General features: G+C 35.1%; 1 protein-coding gene and 1 long non-coding RNA gene across 2 annotated transcripts; both read left to right on the top strand.

Moving 5' to 3' along the window:
- Positions 1 to 3047: 3047 nt before the first annotated feature.
- LOC145772641 (uncharacterized) lies at positions 3048 to 6469 on the top strand. The gene is made up of 5 exons (XM_082584510.1): positions 3048 to 3199; positions 4079 to 4201; positions 4745 to 4815; positions 5264 to 5486; positions 6325 to 6469. The coding sequence occupies exons 1-5, from the start codon at positions 3073 to 3075 to the stop codon at positions 6390 to 6392; spliced, it is 612 nt and encodes a 203-aa protein (XP_082440636.1). The 5' UTR covers positions 3048 to 3072; the 3' UTR covers positions 6393 to 6469.
- A 20-nt stretch (positions 6470 to 6489) lies between these two features.
- Positions 6490 to 9915, top strand: LOC145772643 (uncharacterized). Its single transcript, XR_014289305.1, has 5 exons — positions 6490 to 6516; positions 6713 to 6764; positions 7331 to 7407; positions 7902 to 8165; positions 9706 to 9915. It is a non-coding gene; the product is annotated as an uncharacterized LOC145772643 (long non-coding RNA).
- The last annotated feature ends 2625 nt before the right edge of the window (positions 9916 to 12540 follow it).

Raw genomic sequence — 12540 nt, 5'->3', positions numbered from 1 at the left:
TGTCAAGCTGTGACTCCATATACGGAAAAGTTTATGGAAAGTGGAAGGTCACCAAACTATCTCATCAATGTCCAATGTGAGTTATAATATCACAGCTTTGTGTGTTACATACATACAACATGAGCTTCAAACAAAGACATGTTTTCTATTCCAATGTGCATTTCTGTTTTTTTGTTTTTTTTTATACATGGGCTACTGCTTTTTCTGATATAGCCTACATACAATAATTAGATAAGCTATTACGCAATATACATTCCAAATTAAACATCAACAGTAGGTTAACATTGGCAAAAAAATTAGAGGGTATTTTTATTTCCTAACCAGAAAAGATTTCATCGTTCCAGAATTTCAAACAACACTGTGTATGCATCCCATCCACTCATTTGAAAAAAACAACTGACTTTTTAGGAAAATAGGTTTTCTTTCCCCTAAACCTGGGGTCACCAACTGGCGGCTCGCGGGCCGCATGCGGCCCGCGGAAGGTATCAGCGCACAAGTATAACCAAAAATACTTTTCTTGAAGAGTTAAACAGCAGAAAGGCAAAAAATACTTTCTGGGAAGCATATTTTCGCTTTGCATACGATTCCACCAACCGACCAATCAAATTGTAGTTCTAGGTAGGGGTCGTTTAAAGTTATTCCAATACGATGTCCAGCCACACTGTTCCAGTGGTTGCTTTAAACGTCTGTTTTCGAATTTCAAAAATGTCTGTGAGCAAAGGGTTGCTTATTTTAAGTTTGTAAACGTCCTGTAAACACTAGTGTGCGTTTCACCGTTATTGGGTTTCACGAGCAGTGCTCCTTTATGCAAGTTTTTGTTGGCAAAATAGGTCGGTGTGCCAACTCAATTTATAATAAATTGGAATAATATTATATATAAATTTAAAGAATTTTTCTGGTATTATGAAAATATTTAACTTAGAACTGCAAAATGTTGCTAATCAACAATTCTTGCCATGCTTATAAGCACCGCAAGTGACATTTGTCTAATAATCAAGGAAAGACGATTTTATAGACTCTCACAAAAAGGATGAAAAACCAACTCATCGCTTTTTTAGAGGGAACACTGCTCATGGGTTACGATAGAAACGTTTTTTCGGTGATATCCACAAGCGTTTATTTCATGGTGCCTGGTTTCTTTCTCCCTGTTATTGGAGCCTAGTTTTCGCTGATATGTTTGCAGGTCACTATTGTTGCCTGTATTGCCATGTGTCAAACATTTCTATGTTTACTGAAACTGTCAATGGCTAGATATCTTTTGTGAAGCGAAGTGACAACACCACTCTTGCTTGGCGATGAATATTCTGATGAAACCGCTCGCCTGGCTATTAGTGCGCAAAACAAGTGGCCTCGTTTATTAGGCATTGTTAAAGAAGTCAAAAGTGTTGTTAAAGGAGCTTGGCTTGACAGTAGCGTTGTTCGACTAATTTTATTGCTGCGATATTCTAAGATAAATATTAACAATATGTATTATAACGCTGGACACTGGGTACGAAATGCGTTCTTTTCTAGCATAAGAGTCAACCTACCTAAAATTTTATTAGTGCAGCCCGCCACAGCTCTCCTAAGTGCCAAAGTGGCCCGCATGCAAAAAAGGTTGGTGACCGCTGCCCTAAATGTTCATTAGTATTTTTTTATTTTCTAAACTGAATGTTTAATTAATTTAAATGTAGCCTAACATAACAACATCCTAAAACGTAAAAGGTTCAAAAACCTTGAAAAAATGCAGAAAAAAAGCACTTACCAGAAATCGGGAAGGAAAGTGTGAAAGTATGAAAAGCGAAAACTGAATCTAACTTGATAACTATTGAATAGTTTAAGTTTCTAGATCATTGGTAGATAAAATTGCTGACAGTTTTACAGATACAAGACTGTTGATCGATTAATTGACAATTTACTTGCTGCAGTTACAGTTATTATGCAGAACAAGGTTCAACCATGACAATGATCAACATTCTCTGCACCAAGTTCAAAAGGGATTGTATAGGATGCACTGTTGACTGTTGAAAGTGCTGCATTTGTTTGATTAAACTTTTATTTGCATACCACTCGTTGAATACTGTTTCAGATATTTCCTCACTTGTGGTCAACAATGTCTTTTTGTCAAAATATATGATCGATATTGACAGTGGATATTTATTGAGATCTGATCAAAATCTTTCAATGAATTGTTCAAGTCAAGGCAATCCTACACCTCAATGTGCATTCACTATTTGTTCTGGTGAATGTGAAAACATCACAAACATTATCAACGAATGTTTCATAAGTCAACCTCTCAGTGTTGGTGGTTCGTTGTCTTGCTTGGCTGTTAACAATGCTGGATCTCGTAGAAGTAAAGTAAAGAACATTGCAATAGTTCCAGAAATTAGTAAGTGAAACTATTTTCATTTTGCAAATAACCAATCTAACAAAGATATCTCCAGGTACGCCATTGCATTCAATAATATTTGAAATGCAAGCACCTCAGTAGCCATAGGCTATTAGTCCGTTGAAGAAGTTTCTCTCTGACAAGTTCTGCTCGAAACATTGTCATTTACGGTAAATGTGGTGTTGTTCTCAATTACTGAGATTCGAGAAATAGGAAGATAAGTTTCTCCAAACACTAAGCTTTTGTTACTTATTAGAATAGGACTAACTTTTCAAGATATACTGAACTTAAATAATGTTAGTTTATATATATCTGGGTTTGTTAACATAGTGTGATGCAATCTAGCTCATAAAAAAATTAAATGTAAAATTCTACAACTCGGTGACAAAATGAAAGCTAATATGTTATTATTGTAAGACACTCGTGCTTAAAATACTTTATTGTAAGTAAGCTTATTGTGTTAATGCATGCAGTGATATTTTTGTTACAACCTAAGTAACCAGAACCAGAGAAAATCTTATCCATGTCATAATTACATTAAGATGTTGTTTTTTCAACCAACAGGAGATGTAATCTTGACCAATGCTATGAACGTCATCGAAAACAAAACTTTAACTGTTCGACGAGAGGAAGACTTGACTCTTACTTGCAGCATTAGTTATGGCACTGAACTGAGCACTACGTATGTATGGACTGATCCAAACATGACAATACATTCAAGTCCGGTTTTGAATATTCCTTCATTGAGTGCATTTGACATTGGGAGTTATTCTTGCGATACAGATGATGTATTTGGACATTTCACTAAAACTATTCACATTAATGTTATATGTAAGTTAAAATTCTCAGAGCGACACTCCAGTGTTTTATTATTATGCACTTACTTGGCTCATAACTTTCATCTCAATTAAATAAAAATCAATAAGAATGTTCAACGCAAAGTGCGAGAAAATTTTGAACTTTAAACGTTTTATTGAAAAATATTAATTCTTTTTGCAATGTTAATACAACAGATTAAAACGATGATCAAGCACTTTATCACACACTTAGCTCCATAAAACATAGCAGAAAAGCTGATTAAAAACAGAGAGAGACTGTTCACCAGGTATTTGATAATTAAAGTAATTTGCGTTCTACTGGTGACTATTTACTAGGTTACCTCATGATGTTAAAGATGATAACTAGCTTTTTGTATTTCCGACGATTCGTCAGTCAGCACGACTGACTTTATCAAGGTGGCTAAAACAGGTTAACACAACCTGTTCAGCAAAGATGGCATAACACAAAAACATACTGATAGAATGAATAAAGTAAAGCAGCAAGAATCAACCTGTTGCTGAACAGGTTGTGTTGACCTGTTTTAGCCACCTCGATAAAGTTAGACGTGCTGACTGACGAAACGTCGGAAATACAAAAAGCTAGTTATCATCTTTAACATCAGGAGGTAACCTAGTAAAAAGTCACCAGAAGAACGCAAATTACTTTAATTAGAAAAGCTGATTGTTAAACAAACGAAATAAATAGATGTTGTAGGGTATAAGTAAGGCAATGTTTAAATATTTTGATGTGTAATAAAATTTACAGTATTGTGCACATTTGCAAAGTGAAAGTCGTTTTTTGTCGCATATAAAATGTACATAAATTATTATTCTTTGCCTTTCATTGGGTACACAAACAGTATCGAACTTTCAATTAATTCATTAATTTCAGATGCACCTTTTCAAGAAACTTCTACTTTGTGTTTCTGGGATTTAGACCAATCTGGATCGTGTGACGTCACATTCATGTCAAATCCTCAAGCTGAATTTAAATATTTGATCAAAAACAATTCTGGTAACAAATTTTAAATACTAAAGCAGCAAAGAAAACCATGTCCATGACACATCGGTTCTTAATCCACCTTGGTAAAATTGTGATCTTATCTAAACAACATTGTGAATAAGTGAATTGCCAACGACTTTCAATGCCAAGCTACTTGCAGCCTGTTATCATCGAAACATGATACATCAAATTGTGTCTGAAATATTCCTGTCCCCAGTAAAAGCATGCTCGATCATCAGCATGCTCTCTTGTCTTGGAGCGGATGTCTACTCTAATTTTTTTTAGTAAAACGCAATGATTTTGACAAAGAACAAACAAGATCTAGCAATAAACAGCATCAACGTGTTTACGTATAAATTATTGAGTTAGTTTAGTGATATACTGATATGCTTATGGAAAGTAAAAGACTCAAACTTAAAAATATGTACACTTACCAATGATTTCATCCACCTATAGTCCTATACTATCCATACTAATGAAATCACGTGACAATTACACGTTTGACAGAACAAAATATGCTTGATATTTAATCTTCAACGTAATTGATGTTTTTAGAAGTTAAAGTGGAATACAGAAGTTTAATTGATGATGGATTTTTTCAAACATTTCTATTTGTAAGAGATCAGGTACTTTTAAAACTATAAGGTACTTCAGAGTAGTATGTTTTATTGGTTTTATGATAGAATACATAAACAAGAGCAGTCTTAAAGTTAAATATTTTTCACAAAAAATAAGCTACGGTTTGTTTCGTAACTTTATTTCATGTTTCAGTGAGCATAGCTAACAGATCTGGTTGATCAAGAGAGACTGAATATTATGAATGTAAAAATTGTACTTTTTGAACTATTCTCATTTTCACATCAGTTCATGAGTAGCCTATATAACTTACTGTTACAACCAAACTACATGAAAACTTGTAGATATGCGATTGCCTTATTAGAACATAGCCTATAAAACCAGGCAAGGTTGTTCGATACTGACATGTTGAGTTTTATTGTAATTTACACAACGATAGATTGTAACTTGAATTGACATTTTGTTTCCACAAAACAAGTGTTTCTAAAATATATTCAGGTGACGCAAAGTGACAATGGAACTTACACATTGTATCTACAATCCACTGTTGAACCTTACAATCACACCATTACTTTTGATGTCATTGTAAAAGGTCTATCTGATGGGCCAACAACCAACACTGTCGCGATAACATTGGGTGTGACTGTTGGTGTATTGGTAATATTATTGGTTGCTATTGGTGTGGTTTTGCACAAGAAAAAAGCAACAAACCAAATGAAAGGTAATTAGAGATAATTGGTGTGTTTGCACCTTTTCATTTGATCATTGTAAAGTTATTTAGGCTATATGTAGTATTGTTATTGTAATAGAAAACGTACTCTCATGACCTACTAGAACACGGCCAAATATGTTGCTATTTGAGGAAATTTCTAAGAGTCTGAATTGTTACAATCATAGCTATGACAAACCTGTCATCTTCCCATTTCCAGAAGTAAGTTAAATAAGCAATATTTGCATCTAGACATATGTTTGGCTTGTTTAACTGGAGATTAGGCATGTACGTTGAGCACAGTTTACACAATAATAATGTAATATCTAAGACTTTCCAACTGCACTCTGGAGGTAGTATCGTTTGGTACAATTGCATGTTTCATCTAAAATATCAGGGATTTTTTGTGGATTCCATGTTGTAAGTTGTTCATTTGATGTGCCAATTTAAATTTTAATTCGTTTTGTTTTTCGCCAAGTTTAATTTTGAAAGTAAAATATGGCTTTTGGCGAAAGATCCTGCTATACAAAAAACCTAACGACTGTATGATAAGACTACCTCCAGGATGCAGTTGGAAAGTCTTACATAGTTTACATTATTATTGCATAAATTGTGCTTAACATACATATGTAAATCTCCGGCAAAACAAGCCAAAAAGATGTCTAGATGCAAATAATGCTTATTTTACATACTTCTGGGAATGGGAAAATGACAGGTTTGTCATAGCTATGATTGCAACAATTCAGACTCTTAGAAATTTCCTCAAATAGCAACATATTTGGCCGTGTTCTAGTAGGCCGTGGTACTCTATAAATTATTCTTGAAATTTTCACCAAATTGAATGTTTCAGAAAATGATCCAAGCAATGCTGCTTATGCTTATGCCGTAGAAGGTGAGCGCGTACACTTGATCAAGTGATGAAGTACAATATAATTTTCAGTTTATAAATATAAAAACGTACCGAAAATGATAAAAAAGAACTTGTTTAATTTCAGATAAAGACGGTTATGTTGATTTTCGTAAAGCTTTGAAAACATCTATGGTAAGCTGCAATATCTTTTTTATACAAGCATTGGCCGATATATGGTTACAATTAGGTCTACAGTTTGAGGACGAGATGTTCATTTTGTTGTTTAGTAAACTTTAAACTTAACTGCAAATTGACAAGTGCATTATAAAATCTTTATAATAAACTTTTGCTGAAATTTAACAAGACAACATTTACATCCCGTTTATAGGCTATTGCAGCCCAAGTACCTTCCCATAATCTGTCACCAACTCAAAAAACAGGTAAAATTTGAAACAACATCTGGCAAACTGTATTCAAATTGATTCATAATGATTAATGTTATGTGTTCAAACATATATTTGTTATTAATCCCTAACACATTGAATGCAGTTAAAAAAAAATACACATTCTTTGAAATATAAGTTAGTTGATGGCAGTTGTATTTTAAATTAATCAGCATAGCTTCGTCTATTGATTTCACTGCAATTGAGTAAGTTGCAAATTTCCAAACTTTTGCAACAATTGAAATAAAGTTTAGATAATAATTACATACTGTAGGTACCATGAAAGTAACCGCTAAATACTATTATTACTACAAAAAGTGCCCAATGCCAAGCAAAAAGCCAAGCAGAGCAAATTACATCAAATATAAATACTACTCTCTAAAACTTCTAAAAAGGTTTTAGAGAGTATAATAACTACCATAAAAGTAAGATATTTTACAAACAATTAATATGGAATATTTGAGAAATATGTTGTTTCATTAGCATGCTAAATTGTGATTACAGCATTTTTTTGTCAACTTTCGTGGTCTTTTTTTTGTTTTGTTTATAAACACATTTTTTAGGTGAACACAACTATGAAGAAATCACTTCCAAACACAGGAAAACAAATCATTTTGATCAAAACGTGGTCCTTTCACATGTGAGCTGTGTACTCAAATGATTTAAACTGGTTTATTATTTTGCGAAAGATCAATGATAACTTACTGAATGTTTAAAGAAATCCCATTTGAACTAATATTCCTAAACCGTTATTATAATAGTTTTTTGACTTTGAGGTTTTTAGATGAAGTCCAAAAACTTGCCAGCTGTGTCCATGTCTACCAAAGAAATCCTTTACAGCGTTTTAAAACACGTTTGATAGTGGCCGAAATACTATAATTTGTCAGGCTGTTTAAATGTTTATAGCAATTTGTTTTGTTCAATTTAAGTTGGGCATGATTTGTACCAATTGATCGACTATTCACAGCACTTCTTTAAAGCTCCACAATTAGTAGGGTAAAGTTTTCACCTTTTTTGTGTAAACGCATACTTTTTATATTTTGTTACCAAAAACGTACCGAATGACACAGACTCATGGTCCAACCCCTGTGTAAATCATATGCTAATTATTTTATTATTGATACATGTTGACAGGATGCAACAGCTGGTCACGGTGAGGAAGGGTATACAACAATGAAACCTCAAAGTCAATAAATGTGATGCCCTCTAACAACGACCACAAACTCAATTATTTTAAAAAACGTGTAAAAGTGTAAAAGACAATCTTGCATCAATTATAAATTTCGAAACAAAACCACAATTTGGAGCTGTGCTGAACCTTCTCATCGTTGTCGTTATATTCAAACTTATGGTTAAAGCTCGATGGTTGAAGATTTGGCTCAAGTATTTGTACAAAAGGTGAGTCCCATACTTGAGCCAAGCATCGAGGGATGAGAAGATAAGGTTCTCATTATACTAAGCCTTCGACACTAACGAGAGTTGGGAGGCCAGGTCGTTTCTCTCGGCCGCCTTTGCTTCAGCAACTACGCCCACCCAATTTATTACACCCTGGGTAGAGGTGAGCGGTGATTTTCAACAACCAGCTGAAGCCGGGAGTCGAACCAGGATTGCATGATTGAAAAGCGAGTGCCTTATCCGCTGCGCCATCCCACCGCCCTTTTAGGGGGCGTTCTTCCCGGCTATCAGCACAAGGCTGAGCACTCACTAGTACAGCGAGCAACTGCGATTCGCCAACCATAACGGTGTAGCTTCCACGCTAGCCATTCAGACCATCCAATTAACAATATGTTTCTCGGCAACCGATTTGTAGCAAGAATTGACAGCGATAGACACCGTGTTTCGCCCATGAGGCTGGGCTCGTCAGTATCGTCAGTAAAAAAAAAAATGGCTCAAGTAGATCAAAAGGCAAGAGCGATTCTCCGTCTGCACCTAACATGTATCGAACCTTTCCAAACATGTATCGAACCTTTCCAAACGGGTATCAAACCTTTCCAAACGGGTATCGAGCCTTTATACTTCCGAACGTCCTACAGAGGCTTTTACACCACTCGGTTGTGTAACTGAAAACTTAATAGATGCAACGATGAAATGTTTTCTGGAAAAGTATTTAGTGTTGTTTTTAGAAACGTTGTGCCACATTAGGCTACTTTGATTCAAATAAATTTATGGGGTTACATTTTCGTTCCAATTACGCTATGGCCCTTAACAACATGATTGTCAACTGATAAAACCCACCTAACCCAATATCGAGATATAGAAATATTTTCTTACTTTACTTCAAGGAATGTTTTTTTCCAAAGTTATGATTTGTGTACAAAGTCAAGTTGTTAAATGTTCTGTAATATTAGCAAAAAAAAATTCGTTGGTAGCCTAGATGTTACTGTAGATTGGATATACTGTAAAATAGCTAATTGTATTGGTAAATGCAAATATATAAACATAATGGAATTAGAAATACATTTTTTTTGCTTTTAATGCTCTGGAGTAGGGTTTTATCTATACCGTGCCGTAAATTATTTTATTTTTGGCATGTAAAAAGTACTTTTGTTAATTGTAATTCAAAATTCTATGTGTAAAAACATAAAAATTTACTGTGTTCTCTACAGACGTTAATTTTCAATCATGCATACAATAGCAAACAATGTCACATGTGATGATTACATTGACTTTGTAATGACTTGCGAATAAACTATTGTTAAGTTTTAAAAGTTTGTAGGTCACATCTTTTCGACGATACGTTAAGTTTAGTACCCCATCGGTCTTTTACTCACATTTATTGACCACTGTCAATTGATGGTACTGCTATTTTGCATTCATCAAATGCAATTGCAATTTTGCAACTGATTCAAATACATTGATTGGTTTAAAATAAATTGTTTATTATCATTGACTGTTATAAGTTACATGATATTAAAGCGTTTTATCGAATGCTGACTAGGTTGATGAGATCTAACAAGTCGTGAATCTGCTGAAGAGTGGACAAGAGCTAAGGCTGCTATACGCAAAGTGTCAGCCCTCGCCCCCAGCTGAAGCCTGCCAGCGCTTGAGCAGTGCAGCGCGCGATGAGAGTTTCTTGCGCAGTGACACCAAATGGTGGCGGTATGACCTAATGTTTGCAGATGACTTGTGTGTATTTAGTCCAAGTGCTAAAGGTACCCAAAAACTTATGGATGTGTGTGAGTCTTATGCCTTTACAGTAGACATGACATTATTTTTTATCAATGTTGGTTTATCAATGTCGCAATTTTATAGTTTCGACTTTTCTATGCATGCGGCTGTACAATACACAAATTAAATTTGTCAGACAAGTGAAATATTAGGAATACTGATTGATGATAGGCCTACTATTTACCATAGTCCGCCCCGTCAGCTGAGTGGTTACACGCCGGGCTCAAGATCACGCGTCGCTGGTTCGACTCTCGGGGTGTGCGCTTGAGCAACGCATTCAGAACTGCTTTCCATTCAGCTGCACCTAGTGAATGGAATAATTCTCTGGCAACTACCACTTATAATCGTTCAAGGTAATCCTTTGTTTTTAATAATTCAAACTAATAAAATTTAACGCCACATTTAACAAAGAATGGAGTAATCACTTCTAACTTGACATATCTTCAATCACTGACAAATAATCAGAACCTTAGTGTTCGAAGTGGTTCTGCTTACGATGGTGATTCTAGACTGGCGATAGAGGATGGTTCGGACACTTTTTTGAAATTTGGCGTAAACATTTTTTTAAACTTGTTTGAAGCTTAAATTTTATGTCAACTTATAGCTATGTCTTTCTTGAAAAAAAATGTGCACAGCATAGATTTCTCAAAAATTTGTTTTTTTTTACTAATTTTCCTAAAATGCTGACATCACTGAATTGTTCAAACCTACCCCAATGAGGGGGTAGTTTCGGACAAGGTATGGGGCTATCTCGGACAAACCAAAGTATGGTTGAAAATAGTCTTAAATAACATGTATTGTAGGGGAAGACGGGGCAAAGCGGGACATTTTTCGTAAAAACGTAATTTCAGCAACAGTGATGGTTGGATTTAGTTAATTTCTTTTTTAATCGAAAGCCTTAGTTGGTCAGCATATTTGGTTCGAAGATCAAGCGGAATCTTTTTACTGTTCTAGTACAAATCAAAAAAGATTTTTTTTTTTAAATGTCCCGCTTTGCCCCAGCCGTGGGGCAAAGCGGGACACTTCATTTTTGCATGATTTGGTACTGTTTAACCGCTTCTCTCAAAGACAACTTCTTGCTTTTCACATCTTCTATTGCATTCTTAATATTGATAGCTTATCCGTCCATTTACCTATTTCAGTTTTTCTATTATAGCGACGAACCATTGTCAGAATTAAATTGCGTAGGCCTACCGGTACAATATAAATGAATGCTGATAAGTATTTTACAATCTTGAAGGCTAAAAGAGTTATAAACAAAAATTCAATCAACAGAAGAACCACAGATACAATCTAGACTTCTAGAGTCTCATATTGCCCTAATGCACTGTCCCACTTTGCCCTAATAAAGCTGTCCCGCTTTGCCCCAAAGTATAGCCTTTAGAAAACAACATCTCTGCTGAAAGCTGTAAAGTTTTAGGTAAAAGTTGCTTTTGTTACCAACAAATACTGTCTCAATGTCTAAGATAAAAACCAAGCTACCAACAAATTCGCTTATGCTAACGAATGTGGTAGCTACTTTTCCATCTTTTTCTTATAACAAACCATGCCAAAACACATTTTGCTTCCTCACGACACGCGTTGTGCTCTGCCAGTCGCCATTTTTTCACAGCAAATACAGTTTATAGTTGCCTAACTAGTGCTTCCGTTAGAGGGAGCCAAAGAATACAAAACGTGAGAAATCGCGATGTCCCGCTTTGCCCCGTGTCCCGTTTTGCCTCGTCTTCCCCTACCAATAATATTTACAAAGAAATCCTGCAATTGTTTCATGTTGAAGGGAATAACAAAATATCAAAAAAATTACAGAAGGTCTATAATTTAGTCAGCGTGGTCCAACTACAGGCCCGCGGATAGAATTTTTGCGGCCCGCGAGCTTTCACAGTATTGATTTAATTTGTATTTATGTTACAGAAAGTAATTTTAATTAGAACAAGTAGATAGCATTTGGACAAAAAGTGTCAAAAATTTAATTCAAAGTTGTAGACAGCAGGGCCTATACTGTTTCAACCTATCAGGTCTCGTCAGTACAACTGGGCTTCTTAAAGGCTGATATGTACCTAGTGTTAAAGGCTGATATGTACCTTATGTACCTAAACTTCCTGTGCAATCTTGCTTTCCTTACAGACATGACAATGCACATGAATGTGTTAAACCTAAATTTGCAGGGGCAAAATGAAACCTCAGAGTGCTTCTGGAAATTAGTCAGCAAGGATAGATTTCCCAAACTGAAAATTTTTGCATTAAAAATGCACTCAATGTTTGGAAGCACATACATGTGTGAGAGTACATTTTCTAGAATTCAGCAAGTCAAGCCTAAAAACAGAAATCGAACGATAGACGAAACATTGGAAGATAGTCTCCGACTTGCTACCACTAACATTGAAATTGATGTAGAAACGATAGAATCAGAGAAACCTCGACCACAGGCATCTCACTGATAGAGCTTTGAAATAAATTTCAATTTGCTATTAATTTTAACAACTTCGATTTTTAACAACTTTAACAATTTTGATTACGCACCCACTATCATTTTATTGGAAATGGCCCGCATGTTGTCACGTTTTTGTAAAGTGGCCCGTAAGTTAAAAGTAGTTGGACCACGCTG

Source organism: Aplidium turbinatum, chromosome 6 (assembly GCF_918807975.1).
Source record: "Aplidium turbinatum chromosome 6, kaAplTurb1.1, whole genome shotgun sequence".
NCBI classification, from domain to species: domain Eukaryota; kingdom Metazoa; phylum Chordata; class Ascidiacea; order Aplousobranchia; family Polyclinidae; genus Aplidium; species Aplidium turbinatum.
Note: the sequence above shows the minus strand (reverse complement) of the source record. Positions and strands in the feature narration are given on the sequence as shown.

Bases quoted from the DNA above. Each gene is read 5' to 3' on its own strand.
- LOC145772641 (XM_082584510.1), top strand. From the start codon at position 3,073: ATGACAATACATTCAAGTCCGGTTTTGAATATTCCTTCATTGAGTGCA. The intron at 3,200-4,078 runs GTAAGTTAAAAT...CATTAATTTCAG, and splicing joins TATTCACATTAATGTTATAT to ATGCACCTTTTCAAGAAACT. The intron at 4,202-4,744 runs GTAACAAATTTT...TGATGTTTTTAG, and splicing joins TTTGATCAAAAACAATTCTG to AAGTTAAAGTGGAATACAGA.